Source organism: Pan troglodytes, chromosome 10, assembly GCF_028858775.2.
Source record: "Pan troglodytes isolate AG18354 chromosome 10, NHGRI_mPanTro3-v2.0_pri, whole genome shotgun sequence".
In the NCBI taxonomy this organism is placed as follows: Eukaryota; Metazoa; Chordata; class Mammalia; order Primates; family Hominidae; genus Pan; species Pan troglodytes.
This window is the reverse complement of record NC_072408.2, coordinates 47156704-47180681: the sequence shown is the minus strand read 5'-3', so window position 1 is coordinate 47180681 and position 23978 is coordinate 47156704. Positions and strand designations below refer to the sequence as shown.

At 40.7% G+C, this 23978-nt stretch overlaps 1 protein-coding gene across 11 annotated transcripts in view; it reads right to left on the bottom strand.

Moving 5' to 3' along the window:
• Positions 1–4209: 4209 nt before the first annotated feature.
• The window catches only part of CCNT1 (cyclin T1), a 37206-nt gene continuing 17437 nt past the window's right edge, over positions 4210–23978 (bottom strand). For 3 of the 11 annotated variants that reach the window (XR_010147724.1, XM_063784732.1, XM_063784734.1), the window contains 6 exons: positions 21520–21648; positions 16775–16835; positions 15527–15589; positions 13873–13918; positions 11503–11573; positions 4210–10187 (listed from right to left, as the gene is read on the bottom strand). Coding sequence is in view for 8 of the 11 variants with exons in the window: in XM_063784732.1 (XP_063640802.1) it covers positions 8784–10109 (1326 nt within the window). In the remaining 3 variants the exon portion in view is untranslated. 11 annotated transcript variants of the gene reach the window in all.

Sequence of the window (23978 nt, the reverse complement as noted above, 5' to 3'; positions counted from 1 at the left end):
CCAAGACAGACAAAACATTACTATTTAGAACCACTTCTTTTTTTTTTTTTTTTTTTAGCCGGAGTCTTGCTCTGTCGCCCCGGCTGGCTGGAGTGCAGTGGCGCAATCTCGGCTCACTGCAACCTCCGCCTCCTGGGTTCAAGGGATTCTTCTTCCTCAGCCTCCCCCCCCAAGTAACTGGGACAACAGGTGTGAGCCACCACGCTCGGCTAGTTTTTTTATATTCTTAATAGAGACAGGGTTTCACCATATTGACCAGGCTGGTCTCCAACTCCTGACCTCGTGATCTGCCCACCTCAGGCTCCCAAAGTGCTGGGATTACAGGCGTGAGCCACCATGCCCGGCCTAGAACCACTTCTAAGTGAAAGGAGGGAGCAGATATTAAGAGCTCAAGATGTCAGCAAATTCTTTGTTCTATTTAACAAAGTAGATGGCTTTTTTTTTTTTTTTTTTGAGATGGAGTCTTGCTCTGTTGCCCAGGCTGGAGGTAGATGGTTATTTTTAATTCACTGAACACTTTGTAGCTATTGAAGAGGTTAAAGTAGACCAGAAGCTATTTGTAAATAGGGATTAGGAAACTAGAGTTTGGGGGGCTAATCCTAGAGAAAAGTGAGAAAAAAGATGAAAACGGCTGGGCGCAGTGGCTCACGCCTATAACCACAGCACTTTGAGAGGCCGAGGCGGGTGGATCACCTGAGGCGAGGAGTTCAAGACCAGCTTGGCCAACATGGTAAAACCCCATCTCTACTAAAAGTACAAAAACTAGCCAGGTGTGGTGGCATGTGCCTTAATCCCAGCTACTTGGGAGGCTGAGCAGGAGAATCATTTGAACCCAGGAGGCAGAGGGTGCAGTGAGCCAAGATTGTGCCACTGTACTCCAGCCTGGGTGACAGAGCAAGACTGTCTCCAAAAAAAAAAAAAAAAAGTTATCAAAGACCTTCACCTTGCTAATTCTAATGAAGTTTTCAGGCCTCATCTTATTAGACCACTTTGCAATGTCTAACACACTTGGCCACTCCTCCTCCTTAGAACTCCATACTCTTTCTAGATCTCCATACTCTTCCTAGTTTCCCATCTACATCAGTCACCCACTCTCTGTCTCGTTTCTCTTTTCCCCAATTCTAAACACTGAACATTTCTATTTTCTACTACTACTTCCTTAGTTATCTCACTCTGTTTCATCCCATTCATAAGCTGTTATCTCCCAAATGCATATATCCAGCCTGGATCCCTCCTTTGAACTTGACTCTCTAGTCATCTGTCCAGTAGGCATCTCCACTTGGATGTCTAATTGGCATTTCAAATTTAATGTTAAAGCCAACCTCCCGCTACTCCCGCTACTCCCGTAGTCATCTCTACCTGAGTATATGACAACCCCAACCTTCCAGTTGGTCAGGACAAACACTGGGAGTTATCCTTCACTTCCTTCTCTTCTACCTCATAGCAAATCCTATTAGCTCCATCTTCAAGCTGTATCACTTCTCGGCTGAGCAAGGTGGTTCACACCTGTAATCCCAGCACTTTGGGAGGCTGAGGCGGGTGGATCACCTGAGGTCAGGAGCTCAAGATCAGCCTGGCCAACATGGTGAAACCCTGTGTCTACTAAAAATACAAAATTAGCCGGGTGTGGTGGCACATGCCTGTAATCCCAGCTACTTGGGAGGCTGAGGCAGGAGAATCGCTTGAACCTGAGAGGCGGAGGTTGCAGTGAGCTGAGATCGCGCCCTTCCATTCCAGCCTGGGCAATAAGAGCAAAACTCCATCTCAAAGAAAAAAAAAAAAAGATACATCACTTCTCATTACCTTGGGTACTTCCAACCTGTCCAAGCCACCCTCATCACTTACCTAAATTGTGAGAGCTCCTTGCCCTTGACTCCTATAATCTATTTTCAACACAGCAGCCCAAATGAACATTTTAAAACCTAAGTTGGATGTCATTTCCCTTCTCAAAACTTTCCAATAGCGTCTGTTCCATTCACTGTCTTTATACAGGGTCCTGTTGTATCTGGCTTTCTATTGCCTCTCTAACCTCATATCCTGCTACTCTCCTCTCTCCAATACCCCCTCCCCACTCATTCCTATACCAGCTACACTGGTTTCCTTGCTATTTCTCAAACATACCAGCATATTCTCACCTCAGAACCTTTGATGTCTCACGTTTCCTGGAATGATCTTATCCTAGTTATTCCCATGACTTGCTGTCACCTCCTTCAGGTCTTCCCTAAAGGTCATGAAGCTTCTGGTCATGAAGCCTTCCCTAGCCACCTTTTTTCCAATTCCCACAGCCCTAGTTACCTAAACACCCACACGTGTGCTCACACACACACATGCACACACACATCCCTATCCCCTATTCCCTGTTTTAGTCTCCAAAGTGCTTATTATGGCCAGGTGTGGTGGCTCACACCTATAATCCCAACAAGAGTGAAGGAGCCCCAGACGGGCAGATCGCTTAAGCCCAGGAGTTCAAGACCAGCCTGGACAACATAGGGTGACCCCATCTCTAAAAAAATTAGCCAGGCGTGGTGGTGCACACCTGTAGTCCCAGTTACTCAGGAGATGGGAGGATCACTTGAGCCTAGGGAGGTCAAGGATGCAGTGAGCCGTTATCTCACCACTGCACTCTGGCCTGGGAGACAGTGAGACTTCGTCTCAAAAAAAAAAAATCTTTTTAAAAAGTGCTTATCACCACCTAACATACTATGTTTTACTTATTTGTAAATTCTTTCAAGGCAGAATGTTTGTTTACTGCCATATTCCCATTAGTACAGTCCACAGCACTTAGTTTTGTTTTTTTTTTTAACTTTTTTTTCCCGAGACTGGGTATAGATCTATAGCCCAGCAGGAGTGCAGTGGTCAATCATGGCTCACTGCAGCCTCCAATTGCTGGGCTCAAACAATCCTCCCTCCTCAGCCTCCCTAGTAGCTGGGACTATACACTACTGTGCCTGGCTAATTTGTATGTCTGTGTGCAGAGATGGGGTCTCACTTTGTTGCTCAGGTTGGTCTTGAACTCCTGGCCTCAAGCAATCCTCCCACCTCAGCCTCCCAAAGTGTTGGGAAGTAGGTATTATTTTCTAAAGAAGGAATGAATGAAAAGCAGGGGAGTGCTTCAAACCACACCAGAATTCCTAAACTGTCAGCATCTTCCTATTCTGTCAGCAACTTCTGCAAGATTTCCGATTTCATATTCTTTTCAGGAGCGGTATACAGTTTGTAAAATTAGCTACCTTATTTTAGAAAACAGGAGAAGAAACGACTCAAGTGACTTTTCAGAAGTATCATTATTTATTTTTTTCCTTTTAAAGCTTTCAAACTATATCTATTACTAACTTTGTGTAATAAGTATGGAGCACTTTAGCATAAAAGTTCTTTATTTTCAGTGTGGAATTTACAAGAGTTACCTTGTAAATGTGGTTTTATTACGTCTCAGGATGAGTATTCACTATCAATTTTTCCAGGCACTACCAAGAATGTTTTTTTCTTCAAAGTGTATTTTCTTCCAGATACAATGCTATGTCTGTACTAACATGTCAGGCTTTTCAAAGAACCACGTATACAATTATGAATCATGTTGATAATGCTTGCTAGATAAGCAGTACATGCTGCCATCATCTGTTAGTGCTATAATTTTTTTTTGTACAAGTTACTCTTCCAGGTATTCATGTAACAATACAGAGTGAGGGTTTTTTTCTTCCCTTTGACTACAACATACTTTATACTACTGGGTTTACTGATCGACAAATCTTGGGTCTTTCCAATGGACTCAATTCCCACAGGATCTTGCACAATAAGAAAACAGACTAATACCAAAATTGAAACAAAATTGTAAACATATCAATAAAATTACAGTTAAAGACTAAGGACTAGGCTGGACGCGGTGGCTCATGCCTGTAATCCCAGCACTTTGGGGGGCCGAGGTGGGTAGATCACCTGAGGTCAAGAGTTCGAGACCAGCCTGGCCAACACAGTGAAACCCCGTCTCTACTAAAAATACAAAAATTAGCTGGGCGTAGTGGTGGGTGCCTGTAATCCCAGCAACTCAGGAGGCTGAGACAGGAGAATCGCTTGAACCCAGGAAGCAGAGGTTGCAGTGAGCCGAGATCACGCCACTGTACTCTCCAGCCTGGGTGACAGGGCTAGACTCCGTCTCAAAAAAAAAAAGACAAAGGACTAATTTGAGGACAGTACACATAAACAACAATCAAATGAGTGTTTTACCATTAACATTTATTGATGGGATGGATAAATACAGATTGAGAAACATACTTGACAGCAAGATATCAAACTGATAGCCAGACTATAAAATGTATACATCCTTTTTAAATTTTTTGAATTTTTTTACAAAGAGCCCTTACTATAATGGTCACTTACCTCCTATCATTCACATAACAGCAGTAGATATCCCAGGGGTAGCATCCAGAGCTGAGGTGCCCCAAGGAAGACAGAGGCAATGGCAGAATAATATGCTGAGAAAGGACTCTTAAGAGCAATACAAAGAGAACAGACAAAAATCTCATCACAAAATTGTACCTGAGTGACAGATTGGTAAAGTGTTTTACTTTTTTTTTTCTTTTCGCTCTTTGGTCTGACAAGAAAAGAGTTTTAGGTGTGTGAAGTAGGGTGGGAAAAAAGGTCAGTTTCAAATTCAGTAACATATGGTAACACTAAGTTAGGCTGCTGCATTCTTTTCTTTGGGTACTTAAGCCAGCTGGCACTTCCACTTTGTAACCAATTACATTATGATCAACAACTAATCAGTTAGTTCCTCAGCTTCAACTGAAGAGTTCCTGATTACCTGATGAAGGACATACTTGCTCTGGCTTCAATTAGCATGCTGTCAAGCATCCCTCTCCACGCTTAACATGGCAACACAAAACCCAAGAGTCCTTCTCTTTTTTTCATTAGCCATGAATACACACTCACAAAGGGGAAGAGTAGACACTGCTTTTAGTAAACGTCCTTTTTCTTTACCTCCCTTTTCCAATGCCAAGTTCATATGAAAAACTTTAGAAACATTAAAATGGAGAACTCTCCCACCCAAAAAGTAATTCTCATTCCAGACTACTCTATCAGGCAGGATTACTGTACCGTGCTTGTTTCAAACTCACATCCACGGAGGGATAAAAAGACAAAATAAAACTTGACAGTGTGATACAACATGAAAATCTCCTAAACCATCAGGAGCAAACACTCAGTTAAAAGCTGGGTGTTAACAAGCAGCAACTCAAGAAACTTGGGGAGGTATCAAAGTCACTGAAAGCTTACTGGAACCTCGGAGGGCTATTTCTCACCATTTGATGAGTTGCATAGACTGCTTAAATTCTCCCAAGACCAAAAGAATAAAATTTGTATTTCAACTTCAAGATGTTCTAGATTCTCTCTTTTCTTAGTATTAGTATCAAAATAACTCATAAACAAAAAAAATTGTAAATATTAATCAGTTCCCAAAATAACGGAAACACAGATATGTTTAAAATCCAACCATACTGGGATAGACAGGGCCCCTCTACAATTGCCTTTACTTGGAAGCCATGTATGTGGAGGAGTATGCATTTCAATATGGAGAATTAAGTAGCAGAGGTTTAAGATAACTCAGCAGTGATGTCACCATGATTTTATTTCCATATCCTAATCCATTGCGGTTTGCAACTGGAGATTTAAAATTTTTCTGTCAACACTGGTAAAGCCAATAATACTGAACTATGTAGTATACACTAAATCAAAACACTAAAATCATTTTTAAAAAGGAAGAAAAAAGTTGAGGCTCTCTGATATGGACATACACTGATTCATGAATGGGAAGACTAGACTAACACCTAAGTATTTTCTAAACTCAAAAGCGTAACTGATACTTCAGAAGACCAATTTGGATCGATGCTTCACTACAGTTCAGCTAACAGCAACACAGGTATCTGATTAAAAGCCTTAAGGACAATCCACAGGTATTTGTTTTTGCCAACACGAGTCTAGCAAAATTTTAGGAATGAGATTTACAGAAGCTGAGGCTCCAGGCCTACTTATCACCATCACTTATTTTTGACAGTCTAGGTTACATGGAGAAACAAAAAGCCATGTTTATCAGACTAACTTTGGATGTATAAATCTCATTTCTCACCCTTTGAAGGTACAAGGATAGGAAAGACACATAGAGCTCAGAAACCACACAGCCCTTAAAAACCTTAAGTTTATGGAATTTGGACAATACACATGCTAGTTGACAGGCACATCTGTTAACCCAAAAACAAAGCAGCAGCTTCATGCAGAGCCCACAAGGAGCTTCATGACATATACATAGATCTAAAAACAGACACTGTACGTATCTTAAGACAGTACCAGGAGGCATTAACACAGAAAGGTCTCTAAACTGACCTATGTCAGCAATGATCTACTAGTGCAAAGGCCAGACTACACGGCACAAAGCAACTCTTAGGCCCTAGTAAGCACTTTTCTCTAGTTCACTCCTGGCAAAGTTCTAAGGAACTTTACTACAGTACGGCCATGGATAACTGCTATGAGGCCAAATGATTATGTGCCTCTGTGGTAAAGGAGTGCATGTGATTAGAAAATATGTGACATTTGATGAGAGTAACTAAAAGCTGGAAAAGACATTTTTCAAAATCAAACCAGTGATCATCAATTCCACAAAGATACAGATGCAGACTAAACGGCACATTCCCTTTTGGAAACAGACTCCAACAAACAAAATCTAAATAAATAGAAGCCCTAAATGTACTAAACCACAACTATATATCTACCAATTATCTAACACAACATAGAAAATATCAAGGGGAAAGAGGAAAATGTCATCTATAAAGTGAAGTGACACTCTAAGTCAAGAAGTATTAATGATTTACAGGTCAACAGAGAGCTCCTCGTTTTATACCCAGCAATGGCAGGAACTCTAGACAGTTCAAATATGCAAGATGCAGGGCACTAACCCACCGTCAGTTAATGTTTACTCCTGCCTACAAATTCCTTTCTATATTAGGCCAAGTACATCATCAATTCCAACAGCCACAATTTTCTTCCCAACCTGTTCCTGGCAAGTAGCAGCATAAGTACAACTCCTGTCTCCCTATGACTTCCAAATGAAAAATAATTCGACCTCTCCCTAAAAAATACTTGGCATGAAGTAAGCCGCAATCAAATCACGAAAACAAACTCAAATTGAACCAGCTGTTCCAGAGCTAAAAAAATGCAATGAAGATCAAAGAATATCTCATTAAATGATCTCTGGCTAGGTAGTTTTCAGTGGTTAGACAACTAACTTAGAATTCTTTCTAGCCAAGATTTTCTGAAAGATTTCTTTATTAAAAATGTTCACTCCTAATATCTGGGATAATCAAGCCTCCATAACAACAGGACTCTTGACCTATTTTTATGAAGGACTTAGAAATCTTAAGAACCTCGATCAAGAACCTAAAGCTACCAAAGATGAACAATCTAAACATAATAGTATCCATTGGCTAGCTAGGCTTTGCTCATTCTCATGGCACCAGTACTGTTAAATTCACAAGCTCCAATCTCAAGTCATATAGGCTGCAAAAACTTGAGGATGTAGCTGTTTCCCTTCGGATATACACATAAAAAGCATGTCTTACATTTATAATGTAATTTTTAAAACAATGTTCTAAAACTTCCAAATCACAATTTCATTGTTTTTAGTATCCTCTAGCTTCTCCCATATGGTTTGGGCTTTCACAGGCAGGATATACATAGCACATTCCCCATCTCTTAGAGACCTTAAGACTGCTCTCATTTGAACACTTTCCCAAAGCCTCACTTGAAAAAAAAGACACACCCAATTCTGTAGGGCAGAAGCTGGCCTTGCTCGCCAACCCTCCTTCCTCAACCCCATCTCTGTTTTGCACAAAAACAAAAAAAGGGGTAAAAAGGAAGTTCTCATAATGAAGTTAAGAGTCAGGGTGTTGGCTGTACTTGCCCAAACTACAAATTAGAGGGCTACTACTCAATTATAACATAAAGAAAGGGAAAAATACCATGTCAAATACATGCCTCTTCCTTTATGTTCTCAAGGCCAACCATGTTTTTCTCTAGTAGACTGTTGGAAAATGAAAACGGTAAGGAACAGGGAGGGAAGATAAAACATTATTTTTAAACACACACACTTAAAAACACACATACCCACACTTACATACACACTTAAAAGTCTGAAAAAAGTGGCCTGAGCCTATTTCAGAACTCCTAGCCAAAAACCTAGCCTCCCACCCACCCTCACACATTCCCACCCACCAGGAGTTACTGCTATGTATCACATACACACAGCAAAATCCCTATCCCCTTCCCAATTATATAAAAAAACTAAACAGATAACTTACTTTCTTTAAATTATTTTTTTAAGTCTATTAAAAGATTTGACGTTTAAATACTTCCTCTCTTCTGATATATTAAACACCGAAAGGATCCACAATTGTCTGATACAACAAACCCTCCATTTTTCAGCTCTGGCAAGAAGAGGGAAGACATCAACTCCAATCAACCTAATTAGATGGTGGAGAGGCCTAGAATTCAGAATGTGTCCTTAATCCTTCACAGCTTCAACACCTCTCTAATACCAGTAAAAACTGTAAGAAAATAGTTAAATGCATGAGACAGCAGATATATAGCCAAGGCCTTCTACCACCCTCCTAACTATGTCTCAGTATCAATTTATCCCCTAGTCCAAGGATGACATATTTCATAAGTAATTTTCTTAGTCCAAAAAAAAAAAAGTATGTGTTTTTTTAAAGAAGTTTTTTTCTCCTCTTCTTTTTCTTTTTTTACTTAGGAAGGGGTGGAAGTGGTGGAGGAGGTTCTGATGGCAGAGGTGGTGGCCGGGGTTTGTCTGTATTGCCGGATCTCGAGGAGATTCCACCAGCCCGAGGATTCAGATAGTCACTATAAGGACGAACAAATTCAAATGCAGTGGGCTGAGTGGGCTGAACACCCTGGGCACTGAGCAGGGAGTGAAGCATATTCACAGTGTCTTGATAGTCTATTGTCTGGGTCGTGTTGTGACCATTGGCCCCAGTGGGCCCTTTATCCAGTTTTGAATGAGGGACACGAGTTTTACAGCTGGGCTGTGAAAAGGAAAGGCCACTTGTGTCTGAGCTATGCCCAGGCATCTGAGCCATTGTAGGAAGTGAAGGGAAGGAGAAATTTAGGGAAGAGGATTTAGTACTCTTGGCAATCTTGGCTGGATGATCAAACACAGCCCCTCCAGTCTCTTCAGAGGGTCCCCTTTTACGAGTAGAACTAGAAGAGGAAAAAGAACTAGACAAGCTATAGGTTTTATGTGCTAAGTTGCTTGTCTGGCTACTATGTTTTGGATCACCAGGACGTTTGTTCCCAGTACCAACTGGAAGTTGGGAATGAGAGTGCTTGTGTGAGTGGTGATTATGATGATGATGATGATTAGATGGGTGAGTCTTGTGCTTTTCTTTGTGCTCTCGGCTCTTTGTAACACTGTCCTCTACAGAATTGTGCTTATCAGCTGCAGCATGGACTTTTATGCGCATTTTTATCTCCTCTGGTTTTGAAGACGCAGCTTTATCTCCACCTGCCACTGGGATTCTCATTTTGAGAGCTGTTTTGTCAGCCTTTTCCAGAAAAGGCCGCTCGGGGTTTTCTGAACCCTCTATGGGCATTTTTAGAATGACTGAAGAATGGCTATCATGATGAGAAAGGAGATTCTGCGCAGCATATGCATATTGTGACTTCACATTGGCTTCCATGTTCTCCAGTTGCCTCTTCTGGGCAGCCAATTCTTCTGCATGCTTCGCGCGGTATTCTTTCAGTGACACTTTAGCTGATGGCACACTCTTACTATTCTGCTTCTGGGAAATAAATGCATTTGAACCATCCTGTGGTAAGGAATGATCAACTCCTGTAAGTGCTAAATTCTCACTAGTCCGATGACCCTGAGTAGGTTCTAGTTTGAAAGAAGGTTGGGAGGACAGCCAACGCTTGCCCGGCAACATCTCCACACTGGTTAAGTTGCTGGATGACTCTTCGGAGACTGGCAGGGAAGGCACTGCACTTGTGGTAGAAGTTGACATGCTCATTAAACCTGCAATGGTTGTGTCTGAAGAGCTCTGGGAAATCATATTGAGGATTGTCTGCTCTGAAGTCTTTTCATCTGTTCCTCGGTCATCTGCTTTTGTTTTCTTGGCAGCCTCGCATGCCTGCAATGAAGCAAATAGCATCTCTTTACTTAGGTAATTTACTAAATAAAAAAACACTGAGATGAGTAGATTGTACTTGCAGCAACACTGGAAGTTCTGGATAGGCCACAGGCAGGAGGCTATCCTAACATGAAATCCAATAAATATTATCATCAAGAGAAGATTTTAAAACCTTCAATTAAGAGTCATAGCAATCTATCCAAACGTTACAAAGCAATAATAACAACAAAGAATCTATGCTTATCTAAAATTCATACATGAACATCCATGCCTTCTGCTTATGATTATCGTTAGTCCATAACTGAATTCTAGAAATTTTGGTGAGGTTTTATGCTAAAGTAAAAGATGTGCTCTCAAGCCTACTTCTTTTTTGTTGTTACTGTTGTTTTTTGTTTGTTTGAGACAGAGTCTCACTTTGTCATCCAGGCTGGAGTGCAGTGGCACAATCTCGGCTCACTGCAACCTAACGTCACGAGTTCAAGCGATTCTCCTGTCTCAGTCTCCCAAGTAGCTGGAACTACAGGTGTGCATCACCATGCCTGGCTAATTTTTGTATTTTTAGTAGAGACGAGGTTTCACCACGTTGGCCAGGCTGGTCTCGAACTTCTGACCTCAGTTGATCTGCCTGCCTTGGCCTCCCAAAGTGCTGGGACTACAGGCGTGAGCCACCATGTCCGGCCTCTCAAGCCTACTTCTAATCTCAGGCTTCTAAGAGGCAAACTCACTCTCTGCCACTCACTCAACTCAGGAGAATGAAATTAACTTTTTCTGTCTGGATTCAGGAGAAAACAATGGAAACATTTTAAAACAAGTTTTATATCTGACAGAAAAAAAAGGAATGATTCCATTATTCCTGAATAAGACTTTGACAAGTATTTGAAATACAACTTCAGACTACAACCTATAGAAAAACAGAATTCTAAAATCCATTTTAAAAGTAGGTAATGTCAAACACAAAACAGTGATACCGGCTCTAACCTTGTAATTCTCTATCTTGCCTCTACCAGAAGCCAATACTCTAACTCAGAGAAGCCATGTTTTTTCCCTACCAGTTTCCACACAGAAAATACTGAACCAGTGTTACTGCTCAAATGATCATATCACAGGAGTTACACAATGAAAAGCAAATCCTGCTATCCCATAGAGACACTGACTTTTACAACAGTATCCAAGGTATGAAGTAGAAATCATGATTACTGTGTAACTATAAAAAGGGCAATTCCAAACCTAGGGTACATATTCAATACTGGTATATTCACTGGTGCAGTCAAAAGAAATTGATTTTGTTCCACAAGCTGACAGTAATGATTCTTACCCTCCAATTCCAAATGCGTTTGAGCCTGTTGGGAGTTTTCTCCAAAATCTGTAGAAACTCATGTGTCAGTTCTACAAGTAAAACAGAACATTCAAGAAAGACTGAGAGAAACAGAAGTAATGAAACAAGAATAACCTCAACTACTAACTAACTATTTTCATCTGAATCAAGTCACCTTTGGCCAGCTATGTGACAGATCAACAGCAAGTGCTTTTCAAGGTCCCTTACTCTAAAACTTACCATCTAAAAGTTCCAAGGTCACAGTGGCGTCAACATACTCCCACCAGTGCTTCCCGTCAGTTGAGACTGGGATCTCCCAATTGGACCACTTGCAAGCCAGGTGAATGCAGACACAGGCCACCACAGGAGGTGTGTACTGCAGGCTAAATGTGGTCAAATGCAGGCTGACATCAGAGGGAAGAAAACAGAGAGTGTCATGAGCTCTCAATTCTCAGCCCAAAGCTAAAACTCTCCATTATTTAAAAAAAAAAAAAAAAAGGCTTAAAAATAGACAGGAGAGTAAGAAGGGTAAGAAATACGCAATGCTCTGATCTAGCACTCAATATAATTTCCTATTAACCCACCTGTTCAGGTAACAACATTTTAAAAACTCTTGAATTACACATCACTTAATCTACACATTGACCAGAGCCAAAAAAAAAAAAAAAAAAAAAAAAGGAAAAAAGGAAAAAGGCTGGGAATTCAAGTTCTTTAAAACATTGACTTCTGGGCCAGTATTCAAGCCTAAGTCAATATTTATTACCTATTATCCTGAGACTAAGCTCAGATCCTAAGGAAAATTGTAAGCTTTTTCGTCTGTGTAATCCGTAAATCAAAAACTTAAGGAAATATCTTAAAAATAATTTGTCTCTCACCAATCATAGTTCTGGTCTATTTAAAATAATAAACAGACAACTACTCTCTCAAGTATAAATATGTTGGTTTATTTCAAAACTTTTTCGTAACAGGCTATAAAAATGAACTTCTTAGCCCTGACAGTTACTAGGGATATCATTGGTTTCCATTAACTAACAATGTTGGGCAAGTCATTTGGTAATACAAGTTATGTACTAATCATTTATTTTTTTTTAGACAGAGTCTCTCTCTCTGTCACCCAGGCTGCAGTGCAGTGGGGCAATCTCGGCTCACAGCACCCTCTGCCTCCTGGGTTCAAGCAATTCTCGTGCCTCAGCCTCCCGAGTAGCTGGTACTACATGCATGTGCCACCTTGCCCTGCCAATTTTCGTATTTTTTAGTAAAGATGTGGTTTCACCATGTTGGCCAGGTTGGTCTCGAACTCCTAGCCTCAAGTGATCCACCAGCCTCAGCCTGGGATTACAGGTATGAGCCACTGTGCCCAGTCTCATTTACGTTTTTTAAAAAGGGAAGAAGGAAAAAGACTGAAACTCTTAACATCCATAAGTGCCCATTGATTGATAGAGGGGGAAGAAAAAGGAATATTTTAAAATATAATTATTGGCCAGGCACAGTGGTTTACACCTGTAATCCCAGCACTTTGGGAAGCCAAGGCAGGCGGATCACTTGAGGCCAGGAGTTTGAGACCAGCCTAGTCAACATAGCGAAACCCCATCTCTACTGAAAATACAAAAAAATTAGCCGGGCATGGTGGCGCCAGTCTATAATCCCAGCTTAGTGAAGAGGCTGAGGCCGGAGAATCACTTGAACCCGGGAGGCAGAGGTTGCAGTGAGCCAAGATCGCACCACTTCAGTCCAGCCTGGTAGACAGAGTGAGACTCTGTCTTAAAAAAAAAAAAAAAAAAAATATATATATATATATATATATACACATATGCCTGTAATCCCAGCACTTTGGGCGGCTGAGGTGGGCAGATCACGAGGTCAGGAGATCGAGACCATCCTGGTTAACAAGGTAAAACCCCATCTCTACTAAAAACACAAAAATTAGCTGGGCGTGGTGGCGGGTACCTGTAGTCCTAGCTACTCGGGAGGCTGAGGCAGGAAAATGGTGTAAACCTGGAAGGTGGAGCTTGCAGTGAGCTGATATTGTGCCACTGCACTCCAGCCTGGGCAACAGAGCAAGACTCTGTCTCAAAAAAAAAATAATAATTTAAAAATATATATATATATACACACATATAATTATTGCAGAATACTCCAAATTAGATTTTCAGTCACTATCATGCAGAATTGAGTAGGTTATCAAAAAAATCAGTACTAAATAATTACATAACCTTAGAAAATTAAAAAGTACCATGGAAATTTAAAGTACAACATGAAAACTGTGCAGAAAAATCAACATTCACCAGAGAATTATCTATAGCACACTGTATCAAACTCAAGTAAAGTCCTATACCAAAAATCGAAGAGAAAAAAAATTAAAATATAAACCTGTTGGTTGCCATGAAGTAAGAAGTCTGTGCTAAGTCCTTGCTTGCTAAAGAAAAAAAATAAAAAGTCAGGGGTGGGGGAGGAAAAAAGTTATTAGTTCCATTCATTCTCAACAAATATTTAGTAAGCATTTAATATTTGCAAGGTACTGTGAATATAGTGGCAAATGAGACACACATGGTCCCTGTAAACCTAACGTTTACATTCTGCCAAAGTAGACAGATTAATGATTTTTAATTTTAACATTAATAACTATGCTGCTTCCAGATCTAGGTACTCAAGCTTTATTCTGCACACCACATATCTGAGGTACTTGTTTAAATGCAATTCTTGGACCTGCTCCCTAAAATTTAATTAAATGTTTGGAGAAGGGTGCAAGCATTTTTTAACAAGTAACCCAGAGATTCTGATGTAAGGATTCACTGAGAAACACTAAACTACAGGATGAACTAAGATGATCTAGAAGCAAGATCAGAATCTAGAAGACTTTGACATATTTGGGAAAAGTGACTTTTGCTGTTAAGAAAGTTTTTAATTAAGGCTGGGCACGGTGGCTCACGCCTGTAATCCCAGCACTTTGGGACGCCGAGGTGGGTGGATCACCTGAGGTCCGGAGTTCAAGACCAGCCTGACCAACATGGAGAAACCCCGTCTCTACTAAAAATAAAAAATTAGCTGGGGTGGTGGCGCATGCCTGTAATCCCAGCTACTCGGAAGACTGAGGCAGGAGAATCGCTTGAACCCGGGAGGCGGAGGTTGTGGTGAGCTGAGATCGTGCTACTGCACTCCACCCTGGGCAACAAGAGCAAAACTCCGTCTCAAAAAAAAAAAAAAAAAAAAAGTTTTTAATTAAGTAGCCCTAATTAAATTAAGATTTAATTAATTAATCCCCAAATCATCAAATAATGTAATATATTACAATGAAAAAATTTAACTTCTTCCAAAACAAACTGTTCTGGGTGACAAAGCAAATTTTTATCTTCCTCAGGACATAGTCTTCTCAATATTAACATACACCCATCTCTAGTCTTATCCTTGTGCAATATAACATTTTAATACTTTCAAATATAAAGAACTCAGGAAAATTTGGGAATTTTCACATGAAACACATATTAGTAAAATGTAAAATAAGACCAATTATCAGTTTGGCCTACAAAATCATAAAAGGCACTTAAAGGCACAATAGTGTTCAGATATTCTTGATACTAAACTAAATAAGAGAGTTTCATTCAATTATACCTAATATTGTTAAATTAGAATTAAAAAGAAAAGTTCTGCCAAGGGATTGTATATCATGGAAAGTCCAAATAAATTCTATATGATCCTCTAGGTGGCCTTTAATCAACCCCAGAATTAAAATAAGATCACCCACTCCTCACAACTTTCATAAAATTTCTGTTAAATAACTTCACAAACTGCCCAACTTTGACAAACATTCTCAAGAGGTTAGCTCTCTTTAACTAGAGATCATCTAAAAATATTACTTGTAAGAACCCAACAAAAAAACATCAAGTCAGAACAACTCATTTTGATTTAAGCCAAGTAGGCCTTTAAATTTAGCCAAAGCAGAACTGTTATGTATTGTCCACCACAAACCACAACCTCTAAATGGGAAAACAGCTTGAGATAGTCTTCATAAGTTGGGATTCCTTACCTCGAACAAGTTGAGTGCACTTTACTACATGAGTATGTGGGTGATCAATTGTTAGTTCAAAGCCTTAAAAGAAAAAGTAATGGGTTAAAAAACTATTAAGAAGTTTACATTTTACATATTATTCTAAAAGGATAACTGATTGTAAATTACACCTTACTGGTTTCCACATTAAAATATTAATAGAAATTTATTCCACCAGAAAAATATCATTGTCCCATGAAATATAATTTGAAGATATTTTAAGAAAAAAGTTAACTAGAGGCTGGGCGCGGTGGCTCAAGCCTGTAATCCCAGCACTTTGGGAGGCCGAGGCGAGCGGATCACAAGGTCAGGAGATCAAGACCATCCTGGCTAACACGGTGAAACCCTATCTCTACTAAAAATACAAAAATTTAGCTGGGCGTGGTGGCGGGCACCTGTAGTCCCAGCTACTCTGGAGGCTGAGGCAGGAGAATGGCGTGCACCCAGGAGGCGGAGGTTGCAATGAGCCAAGATTGTGCCACTGCACTCCAGCCTGGGCGACAAAGCAAGACTCCGTCTCAAAAAAAAAAAAAAAAAAAGAAAAAGAAAAAAGTTAACTAGAATAAATTAACTTGAGAGAGAAACTTTGAAGAACTCATCATATATATATATATATATGTACCAAAAAATTGTGTCTACGCCAATAACTTTGACGTACAACTCATGAAATCTTACCCTACCTAGAAAAGAAAAATGATAGCCCAAAAGAACCAGGAAAAAAAAAAAATCTGTATTTTCATATTTTCTAAACTTCTAAAGGCAGCCTATGTGATGAAAATAACAGATAATAACACAATATCATCAGAGTTGCCCATGCAACCACTAAAGCTTAAGTTCCCCCACTTTCACTCTGCTGTTCTAAACACTAGTTACCAATTTTAAAAACAAATGCTGTTACAGGCCATAACAATCCACGGAAGGAAAAACATTCTTTAGATAGTTTTTATAATTTTTGAGGGTAAAAATCACCAAAACTTAAAAAGCAAATAATGAACCCTAGAATGAAAAAAATAATAACCCACTGGCTGCTGTTTCAAAGGTCAGCTGTACTACCTGCATTCACTCTATGGAACAGGTCAAAGCTAAACTCAGGTCTACAACCTCTATCATCTGGAAACAGAGGGACACTACAAAAACTTTCCCAAGAAATATTCTTCCTATATAGCACTTAGAATCAAATCATTTTATTGCATAATTTTAAAAAGTTTCAAAGGAAAATAAACTTACCTAAAGTCTGCAAAATTATGCTTTCTAAAATGACCAGATCTTGAACTTGTTGCAAATAAGCCTAAAAGTGAGAAGACAGAAATTATTCCCTACAAAGGCACAATATATAAAGTATAAACAATTCTAACAATCCCATCCAGGGAAACCAAAACAATAAAAGGCATGAGTGGAGTTAGGAGGTAGAGTTAAGAACTGAAATACAATCTTTTTTTTTTTTTTTTTTTTTTGAGACAGAGTCTCCCTCTGTCACCCAGGCTGGAGTGCAGTGGTGTGATCTCGACTCACTGCAACCTCCACCTCCCTGGTTCAAGCAATTCCCCTGCCTTAGCCTCCCAAGTAGCTAAGATTCCAGGCGCGCGACACCATGCCCGGCTAATTTTTTTGTGAAATACAATCTTTATCCCTTATGCCCATTCAGTACACATTTTCTTTAAAAAATAAATAAATAAGTAGTATGCTGAGAGGTAACAGTTTATATATGGCTACAGAAAAAGCACCATATATTTGGTTCATTTTTAGGTTAATATTTAAGTTTTATGGTTCATGTGATTTAGAGATAAGAAAATTAAAAGTATGTATTTTTTGCTTTTCTTTTTTCTTTTTTTTTTTGAGTTGGAGTTTCGCTCTTGTTGCCCAGGCTGGAGTGCAATGGCACAATCTCGGCTCACCACAACCTCTGCCTCCCGGTTCAAACAATTCTCCTGCCTCAGCCTCCCGAGTAGCTGGGATTACAGGCATGCACCACCACACCCAGCTAATTTTGTATTTTTAGTAGAGACGGGGTTTCTCCATGTTGATCAGGCTGGTCTCAAACTCCCAACCTCAGATGATCCGCCCACCTCGGCCTCCCAAAGTGCTGGGATTACAGGCGTGAGCCACCGCACCCAGCCTTTTTTTTTAGAGGGAGTCTCGCTTTGCTGCTCAGGCTGGAGTGCAGTGGCGCGACCTCGCCTCACTGCAACCTCTGCCTCCCAGGTTCAAGCGGTTCTCCTGCCTCAGCCTCCCGAGTAGGTGGGATTACAGGAGCCCACCACCACACCCGGCTAATTTTTGTATATTTAGTAGAGACGGGGTTTCACGATATTGGCAAAGCTGGTCTTGAACCCCTGACCTCAGGTGATCCACCCACCTCAGCCTCCCAAATTGCTAGGATTACAGGCATGAGCCACCGCGCCTGGCCATAAAGTATATATTTTTCAACATCACCAAAATACATTTGCAGAACCTTCCTACAGTACTGTAAGCATTTAATACCCAACATTTGGCTCCTATTAGAACTTCCCCTTTGGGGCCATGCTAGGTTTCTAAAAAGTAACAGAAGAGTTCAAAGGAAAAGGTAATAAGAAAATTCACTCAGATCTTTGTGCCAGCCAAAGCTATAGCCACTAGCCACATGTAGCCATTCATCACTTGAAATGTAGCTAAATTGAAACGTGCTATAACCATAAAATACACTGGATTTTTTAGACTGTTAAAAAATAAAGAATGGGCCAGGTGCGGTGGCTCACGCCAGTAATCCCACCACTTAGGGAGGCCGAAGCGGGTGTATCACAAGGTCAGGAGTTCAAGATCAGCCTGGCCAATATGGTGAAACCCTGTCTCTATTAAAAATACCAAAAAATTAGCTGGGTGTGATGGTGGGCGTGAACCTTGGCTTGTTCCATAGAGTGAATGCAGGTAGTAATCCCAGCTATTCAGGAGGCTGAGGCAGAGAATTTCTTGAACCCGGGAGGCGGAGGTTGCAGTGAGCTGAGATCGCACCACTGCACTCCAGCCTGGGCAACAGAGCGAGACTCCATCTCAAAAAAAGAAAAAAAAACATGTAGCTAGGCATGGTTGCTCACACCTGGAATTCTAACACTTTGGGAGGCCAGTGTGGGAGGATTCTTTGAAGGCCAAGAGTTCAAGACCAGCCTGGGCAACATGGTAAGACCCCTATCTCTACAAAAAAATAAAAATTAGCTGGGAGTGGTGGCATGCAGCTATAGTCCTAGCAACTTGGGAGGCTGAGGTGAAATGATCACCTGCTCTTTATGAGAATCTAATGCCTGATGATCTGTCACTGTCTCCCATCACCCCTAGATGGGACCATCTAGTTGCAGGAAAAGAAGCTCAGGGTGGCCGGGCGCAGTGGCTCACGCCTGTAATCCCAGCACTTTGGGAGGCCAAGGCGGGCGGATCACAAGGTCAAGAGATCGAGACCATCCTGGCTACAATCTTGCCACTGCACTCTATCCTGGGCAACAAAACGAGATTCTGTCTCAAAAAAAACAAAGCTAGCTGGACGTGGTGGCTCACGCCTATAATCCCAGCACTTTGGGAGGCTAAGGCAGGTGGATAACCTCAGGTAACGAGTTCGAGACCAGCCTGACCAACATGGAGAAACCCCGTCTCAACTAAAAATACAAAATTAGCCGGGCGTAGTGGCACATGCCTGTAATCCCAGCTACTCGGGAGGCTGAGGCAGGCGAATCGCTTGAACCCAGGAGGGGGAGGTTGCGGTTGGCTGAGATTGCACCGTTGCACTCAATCCTGGGCAACAAGAGCAAAACTCCAACTCGAAAAAAAAGTTAAAAAAAAAACTAGTGAAACTACTCATTTAAGGATCCATAACAAAAATGTATAATAATATTTTTCAGCCAGGTGCAGTGGCTCACGCCTGTAATCCCAGCACTTGGGAGGCCAAGGTGGGCGAATTACTTGAGCTCAGGAGGTCGAGAGCAGCCTGGGCAACATGGTGAAACCCCATCTCTACAAAAACTAGCTGGGCATGGTGGCGCACACCTATAGTCCCAGCTACTCGGGATGCTGAGGTCAGGGGGATCACTGAGCCCGGGAGGTCAAGGCCGCGGTGAGCCATGATCACACTACTGGACTCCAGCCAGGGCAACAGAATGAGACCCTGTCTCCAAAAAAAAAAAAAAAGAATATTTTTCATAACATTTATAGTGATGAAAAGCTAGAAATTATCTAGACTTCTTAATGGAGAATGGTTAAAACTACATACATTCACATATATATCATTAAATACTAGCCAGACATTTTTAAAAAGTAGAGAATCCATCAGATGGGAAAATATTTGGGATATAGTAAGCAAATGAAAACAAACCAGAGACAAAATACATGCACACATAGCTATTTTTAGAAAAGAAGCCACAAATAACAGTGGTTCATTAGTATACCTGTGCTTCAGTTGTCTATATAACAGGAGGTCCATGGCCTGTTATGAACTAGGCCACACAGCAGGAGTTGAGCAGCAGGTACGAGTGAGTGAAGCTTCATCTGTATTTATAGCCTCTCCCCACCATACATATTGCCACCTGAGCGCCGCCTCTTGTCTGATCAGCAGTGGCATTAGATTCTTATAGGAGCACTTGGAACCCTGTGGTGAACTGCCCATGCAAGGGATCTAATTTGCTGCTCTTTATGAGAATCTAATGCCTGATGATCTGTCACTGTCTCCCATCACCCCCAGATGGGACCATCTAGTTGCAGGAAAAGCACCTCAAGGTGGCCGGGCACAGTGGCTCATGCCTGTAATCCCACCACTTTGGGAGGCCAAGGCGGGCGGATCACAAGGTCAAGAGATCGAGACCATTCTGGCTAACATGGTGAAACCCCGTCTCTGCTAAAAATACAAAAATTAGCTGTGTGTGGTGGCGCACACCTGTAGTCCCAGCTACTTAGGAGGCTGAGGCAGGAGAATCGCTTGAACCCAGCAGGTGGAGGTTGCAGTGAGCCGAGATTGCGCCACTGCACTCCAGCCTGGCGACAAGAGCAAGATTCCGTCTCAAAAAAAAAGAGACGCTCAGGGCTCCCACTGATTCTACATTATGGTGAGTTACGTAATTATTTCATTATGTATAACAATGTAACAATAATAGAAATAAAGTGAACAATAAACGTAATGTGCTTGAATCATCCCAAAACCATCTCCAACCCCACCCCCTGTCCATGTAAAAACTGTCTCCCATAAAACCAGTCCCAGGTGCCAAAAAAGGTCTGGGACCATTGGTCTAGAATATATCTGAGAGATATTTTCTTCTTGAATTTTTCTGTATTTTCAAATTTTACTGCAACAAATACAAAACTTTCGCCATAAAATGTATGTGTTTTGTTTTTCAGACAGAGTCCTGGCACTGTTGCCTGCAGTGGTGTGATCATGGCTCACTGCAGCCTCAACATCCCATGCTCAAGCAACCCTCCCACCTCAGTCTCCCAAGTAGCTGGGACTAAAGATGTGAGCCAGCATGCCCAGTTGTTTTTGTTGTTGTTGTTGTTTTTCTTTTTTTGTAGAAATGGGGTCTTACTTTGTTGCCAGAGCTTGTCTCGAACTGGACTCAAGCAATTCTCCTGCCTCAGCCTCCCAAAGTGCTGGGATTACAGGCATGAGCCACCACATCTGGCTTTTTTTTTTTCTTTTTTTTAAATATAGAGACAGGGTCTTGCTATGTTGTCCAGGTTGGTCTTGAACTTCTGGCCTAAAGTGATTCTCCCACCTTACCCTCCCAAAGTGCTAGGATTACAGGTATGGTGAGCCACCATACCTGGCCTGATTTTTTTACTGTTAAGAAAAACACAAACACTAAAATATTCTTTTAACAACCCCAATCTAAACTTCAATAAATCGAAGTTATAAAATTAAGTTGCATTGAAATACATAAAGATCCAGGCATGCTTGGGAGTAGGGGAAAAAAAAGAAAGGAAAAAAATTAAGAAAAACAGATGTGTAACTAATCTCCTACCTCACTTCTAGTATCAGGAAGGGATTCCTGAGGATGGAGACAAGTATGTGCTACCTTGATGACATGTTCCAATTTTTTGGGCTGCTCCTCCACTTTAGCTGCTAGAAACAAGGCTGCTGGAGCCACAGACTGAATGGAGAGAAAATAAATCATATTTATTATCAATTTACTCATTCATAGAGTAAGGTAGATCTAAAGAGGAGCTAAGTCTCAAATCAAGTTATTTGCTTGCCACAACTTTGTCACCTCTTTACCCTTCCCCACCCCCCGCCGCTTCTACCATCTTCCCCTCTCCTACCCATTAATCCATCTCCACTTCCAAATACCAATTCTTTGACAAACTGTCATTAAAAGCTGTCTATGGGAGAAGCTACTAGATGTAAGCAGACAGTTTTCTATTTAAAATGAGATTCTTTATTAAGTTTGTATCAAATCACTCAATACATTTTTTAAGGAGTAAACTGAAATGTCCAGAATACGCAAATCCATATAGAGAAAAAGTTTAGTGGTTGCCAGGAGCTGGGGGGAGAGGAGTATAGGAATAACTGCTAATAGGTGAGGAGTTTTCTGGGGTGATGTAAATGTTCTGCAATTAGACTGTGCTGATGGTTGCACAATTTTGTGCATATACTAAAAACCAGTGAACTATATAATTTAAACAAACGAATTTCATTGTACGTGAATTATATCTCAATTACTTATACATATCAAACCTTTCAAAAATACAAAGCATGGCATTATATGCAAGACATTATTTATAGAAAGCATTAAGAGGGAAAAATTGAAGTCAATATAAAAGTAGATAACAAACTTTATAAAAGATTAGAGCAATATGACATAAATGTAGCCTGGTGATCTTGGAAACTTCAGGAAATAGAACTTTTCTTGAATATTAAGAACATTTCAGTGACTCAAAGATAGTAATGCTAAGAGCTGTATTTCACCAGGAGTCAAAGAAATACATAAATAATTTTACAGAATTTAAATATATATTTCATTTTACTGACTAGAACTGATATTCTAATACTTATTTGTAACCCTGATGTCACCTATGCTATACTTTTCTAGAGTAAGTTTTTCTCCACAAATTCAACTCATAGTATTCATTTCAGACAAGACCATAGGAGACAAAAATAATTTAAAACAAAATTTTTTTAGGCCAGACACAGTGGTTCCAGCCTATAATCTCAGCACTTTGGGAAGCAGAGGCGGGGGATCACTTGAGCCCAGGAGTCCGAGACCAGCCTGGGCAACATAGTGAGAGAGACTCCATCTCCATACACATACAGAAAAAACGGTTTTAAGTAAACATAGTGATTCTTTTCCTTCACATTTGTTTCAGATGAATATGAAGCATACTATACATATATTCCTCAGACTTTAGGATAAACAAAACAGGATCAGAGAAAAATGGATATGAACAAAGGTATGGTGATCTAGGCGTAAAGCACATTTTCAATACTAAACTGAGTAGTTAAATACATTAGATAATCGGATGTGGAACACTAGATTTTTTTTCTTTTTTCTTTTTTTTTTTGAGACAGCATCTCACTCTGTCACCCAGCTGCAGTGCAGTGGCGTCAAAATCACAGTTCCACTCAAACTCCTGGGCTCAGGAGATATTCCCATCTCAGCCTTCCAAGTAGCTGGGATCACGGGCACACGCCACCACACCCAGTTAATTTATTTTTATTTTTAATAGAGATGGGGTCTCCCTACATTGTCCAGGCTGCTCAAACTCCTGGGCTCAAGTAATTCTCCTGTCTCTGCCTCCCAAAGTCCTAGGATTACAGGTGTGAGTCACCTCACCCAGCCAAGATTCTTAACAAGAGTGACACTAAAGATTTTGAAAAATATAGTTTAAGAAATGTTTATGATAAATGTATATAACTACTATGTACCCATGATAATTAATAAAAATAAATTTTTAAAACAAAGTAATATTTAGAAGGAGTAATCTGGTGGTAGGTAAAACTAGGAGAAAAGGATGGGATACATTAAAAGTTAATTCAGGCTGGGTGTTGTGGCTCACGCCTGTAATCCCAGCACTTTGGGAGGCCGAGGTAGCGGATCACTTGAAGTCAGGAATTCAAAACCAGCCCGGCCAACATGGTGAAACCCCATCGCTACTAAAAACACAAAAATTAGCCGGGCGTGGTGGCACACACCACCACTCAGGAGTCTTGTAGTAGGGTAGTCCCACCTACTCGGGAGAATTGCCTGAACCCAGGAGGCAGGGGTTGAAGTGAGCCAAGATCATGCCACTGTACTCCAGCCTGGGCAACAGAGCAATACTGTCTCAAAAAATAAAATAAAAGTTAACTTAAATAATAATTTAGGCATTAGGACATAAAGTTTAGAGCACTTTGGGAGGCCAAAGCAGGAGAATCACTTGAGCCCAAAGTTCAAGATCAGCCTGCGCAACACGGTGAGACCCTATCTCTGTTTTTTAAAAATTA